General features: G+C 41.5%; 1 protein-coding gene across 1 annotated transcript; it reads right to left on the minus strand.

The window, feature by feature from the left end:
* Nucleotides 1-228: 228 nt before the first annotated feature.
* On the minus strand, nucleotides 229-1,195 carry Smp_026400 (thyrotroph embryonic factor related; the record flags this gene model as incomplete). Its single annotated transcript, XM_018790206.1, is given in 2 exon segments — nucleotides 229-465; nucleotides 471-1,195. Coding segments are annotated over 2 exon segments (957 nt in total). The 5' UTR covers nucleotides 1,191-1,195.
* Between the last annotated feature and the right edge of the window lie 3,580 nt (nucleotides 1,196-4,775).

Raw genomic sequence — 4,775 nt, forward strand, 5'->3', positions numbered from 1 at the left:
TATATAGCATAAATCCTAATCAAATGAACAAATAACGGTCCAAAAGCAACTAAAAAGATTAAGAAATAGACTAGATAGATCGTACCGAAATGCAAAATATTCATACAGATAGGTAGAATCAGAACTAGGACAGTGTAATGTGAAGTTAGGTCATCATCAAAAATCGCTATCAAAAGGAATAAATAGAAAGCTCTGTGTAATGTACATACAAAAATAGTAAATATACATTCATCCACAATTTCCAGAAAATTCAGTGATTGGAGGATAAGGGACATTTGAGTTTAAGGTCTGATTTGAACACGCAATAGGAGAAAAATCTGGCAAAGGACATTCATTTGAGAAGTCAGTAGACACAGTAGACTGTGGGGTAGTTTGGCAAGAGGATAAATAATTGTCATTAAAAACACGAACTTTGTAGTTTGGATCAAATGGTATACCACGAAGCAAACAAACTTCCCTTTTTAAAGCTAGTATTTGAGTTTGTAGTACCAAGTTGATTTTTCAAGATAACTTGCACGTAATGCTATTGTATCTTCACGACGCTTGCGGTTGTCTCTGGAACGTTTAGCTGCCAAGTTGTTTTTCAGTCTACGCTGAATATAGCGATCATCTTTATCTGACGGCTTCATCTTTTCGGAGGACCTGGTTACGGTACTGCAGTCTGAATTGCAGTCTGAAGAGCTTATCTGGGAGTCTTTCGTACTCAATGACACTGGTTTGTCATCGATACCAGGCGAACTACTGGTGAAATTAAGTCGAGAGCTTCTTCCTCGATTACGTCTTTTTATATCCGGACAAATCATATGATCCTGTACGTCATTTGAGGCAGATGGTGAATCAGAATTCGAAAACGTCTGATGAAGGTATGGATGTGAACAAACTCCAGGTGAGTACGTAATGGGAGGCATAGGATTTAAGGGACTAGAAGCAGAGTGATGCAAGCCAAAGTTATTTAGTGTAAGAGAGGGAAGAATCTGCCTTTGAAGTTCTGTATCGTAGGTGTATTCTTTCTTGAAAGCATCAGTGTTTACTGAATTTATCGTTTGCTCGAGAGATGGATATATGCAAGAAGAAAATGAAGGATGAATATTTTGAAAGCCTCCAACTTGCGTATTGAGTTGGCATGCATCTCGGATTTGAAGATTTGAGTGTAGGTCCAGAGATGTACCTTCAAACGGCACCTGCATCATATCAGCTGACGGCTGATTTGAAGTATACGAAACCCCGCGTTTGAACTAGGCTTTGCTTTTCAATGCGTATAAACACTAAGTCAGATTGTTTCAATTTCAGCTTCTCAATACTCTGAAAAAGCACTACTATGTCCTCACTAATACTCGTAGTAAATTGCTTGACGAAAAATAGTCTTTTGATCATATTTATCGAATTTCTGAGGGAAAAATCAGTCTCAATTTGGAAAGGACAGGAGGCTTGATGGCCTGTGTTAGTCCTGGCAATGATGGTCTCTCAGCTGATCCAACTTTCTTTTGAAGGAGTCGACGGATGGAGCCTCAACCGCGTGCAGAGGTAATGAATTCCACTCGTTGATTATTCGATGGGAAAGTCGGTAGTCAGCTGACAAGTAATTCGTTCGGGGCTTGTGAACGTTTTTGGAGTGTCCTCGTAAATTTTCTGTTTTGGAAGACAAGAAAAATGAGGGTATATCAGGTGCAAATTTGTCATTAGGCAATTTAAAAACTGTAATCAAGTCGCCTCTGATTCTTCTATACGACAGCGGGGAAAGGTTTAGCTTGATCAGTCTAGTACCATACGAGAGCTTCGCTATTCCGGGAATCAGCACGACAGTGTGCAGTAATCTTTAAGTCTTGACTAACGATGACGTCTAAGTCATTGTGTGTCTGGACAATGGGTACTTCAGTGTTATTCATTGTGTATGTATCTGTACCTTGACGACCGATATGCATTACAATACACTTGGAAGTATTTATCGGTAATTTCCAGGTTCGGGACCATTCAGATAATCTCTCCAGGTCATTTTGGAGTTCTAAGCTATCACCATTACTTTGCATCGTTCTCTATATCTTGACATCGTCAGCATAGAGCAAGACCGATGACGATAGTAGACGAGGTAGGTCATTAACGTACAGGAGGAATAACATTGGTCCCAAAACTGTACTCTGGGGGACTCCACTAAGCACAGTTTCCCAGTTAGACAACTCGGAGTTCACCTGTACTGTTTGTTGACGCACAACTAGAAAGTCTTTTATCTACGTTAATAGATTGCCGCCAATCCCGACATTCCTTAGCTTAAATAGCAGCCGGTTGTGCGGAACTTTGTCGAAAGCATTGCTGAAGTCGATATAGGCTACGTCTATAGGTAACTTTTGGTACTTAAGAGCGCACCACCTTTCACGAGCGACCAATAAGTTGGTGAGACAAGAGTAACCTGTTCTAAAACCATGCTGCTTTTCGAAGAGGATCCAGTTTTCGTCGAGATACTTTAACAGTTCCTTCCGAATAATCTTTTCTAAGATTTTAACAACCACACTAGTTAGGCTAATTGGTCGGTAATTCTCAGGCTTATGTTTTGTAACTGTTTTGAAGAATGGACTTGTTATGGCGTGTTTCTATGGTATATACATTGCTTTAGTATTTAGAGAATACTTGAGCTTTGCCAAAGTTGTCCTCCACTAGTGATGAGGCAGTACTGTCTCCCCATAGTGAAGGAACATTTCTTCTTCTTTTTGCCCTTTGGTTTATATAGGAATACAAGCGTTTAGGGCGTTCTATGGATTCCTTTACGATTTTCTCTTCGTACAGCTTTCTGGGCTTACGAAAGGTTGAGGCACAGGTATTTCGAGCCTTTTGATACTGAGATTTTGCCTCGTCAGTCCCCAGTAACCTAAATCTATCCCACATTTTCCTTCTTTTACGGAGAAGGATGCGAACCTCCCTACTGAACCACGGTGGGGAGCTTCTCGACCCCCTAGGTGTAGTCTAACGGATGTGGGGGGCGGTAACTTTTAAGTATAAATTCCGGAATACGTCCCAAGCCGTTTCGATTGAGGACTCTGTGTCTATTGTCCAATCTACTGATGATGCTGAGTGCATGATGTCTGGTATGTTTGCTTTCCAGACGTTAGGTCTGGATTGAGCTGACGCGTGCTCGTGATCGACAGTTATACGGAAGTCAAAGGTTAAAACTGCATGATCACTTTTGCCTAGAGGTGGCATGTAATCCAGGTTTTCAACGTTATCCTCATAGTGAGTCAATATAAGATCTAGTAAGAATGATTCAGAGCCCGGGTCGTACCTAGTTGCTTCCTTCACGTGTTGCACTAGGGCACATGTGATAACCGCATCAACTAGTTCCTGACCGAAGGATCTATCTGGCGATTCAGTCCGCGGATTTCTCCAGTCCACCATGGGTGCATTAAAGTCCCCTAGGATTAGACATCGATCACTTCATGATAAAGTGTTGAGACTGCTTAGCAGGACCTCGTTTACCTCACAGCTGCGATAGATCAAACCAAGCAGCAACTCTTGTCCCTTGCATTTCAGGCGGCAGCTAACTAATTCATACGTCCCACTCTCATAGGATACACTGTCGATAATGGTGAATGGGATAGCATTCCTAATGAATAGAGCTACTCCCCCTCCTTTACGCTTTTGTATTCTATCGGCACTTACTAATGTAAAACCCTCGAAATCAAGTTCCCTACAATCTATAGACGGAGTCAGCCAAGTTTCTGTGACTGCTATTACGTCTGGCTTAGTTGAGTCAATCTGTTCACCTAGTTCCAATAGTTTATTGAGCAAGCTCCGGGCATTGTTGTAACAGATCCGAAGCCTATTTAAGTGGCCTCGTGCTTCACCCAGAGTGGCTTCGGCATCATCCTCTGTCGAAGCCTCAGTATCTAGTAGTAGTGGATCATCAATACCTGTATCCCTTTGATGATGGTTGCATTAGTTCTCCAAGTTTCAGCTCCGTACAGTAGGATTAACTGTCCTGACATTTGTATTGAAGCCTGTGATTTTGATATTGAATGACGGACAGTTTTTTTGAATTCAATATGCTATTTAACTGTAAGAGTGCTATCCTTGATTTGGCAGTCTTTACCTTTGAGCCTGCATCAGATACTCCTCACTCATCGATGATGCTTTCCAGGTGCGTGAAAGATTCTACATCTTCCAGACTTTCCCTTTCAAGTGCGGTTGTGTTGGTATTCTCAGTGTTGAATTTGTGGATGTTTAAAGATGCAGAGGCTACTAGTACATAAGTTGCTTCCATCTGAATTTGTTGTTGTGTATGGGATAAAAAGGGCCAGGTCATCTATGAAATCGAAATTGTCTAATTGATTCTGAGATATCCATTGTATTCCGTGATTTCCCTCAGATGTCGAAGTCTTCATAATCCAGTCAATCACCAGAAGAAAGAGGAGGGGGAAGAGTAGACAACCTTGTCTGACTCCTGTCCCTACTGGAAATGCATCTGTCAGCTGTCCTCCATGCACGACTTTGCACTGTAGTCCACCGTATGAGTTCTGGATAATGTTAACAATCTTCTAAAGAACTCCATAGTATCGAAGCAGTTTCTATAATGTTCTCCGGTCCACACTGTCAAACGCCTCCTCGTAGTCAATGAAGTTGATGTATGGTGATGAATTCCATTCAACTTATCGTTCAACTATGACTAGTAGTGTCTCAATTCGATCTGTGCACGATCGAACCATACGGAATCCAGCCTGTTGATCTCGAAGTTTGGGCGTCTACTGCGTCTTTCATCGGGTTCAAAAACAATCTGTTGAAAATTTTTA

This window comes from Schistosoma mansoni, chromosome W (assembly GCF_000237925.1).
Source record: "Schistosoma mansoni strain Puerto Rico chromosome W, complete genome".
Taxonomy (NCBI): Eukaryota; Metazoa; Platyhelminthes; class Trematoda; order Strigeidida; family Schistosomatidae; genus Schistosoma; species Schistosoma mansoni.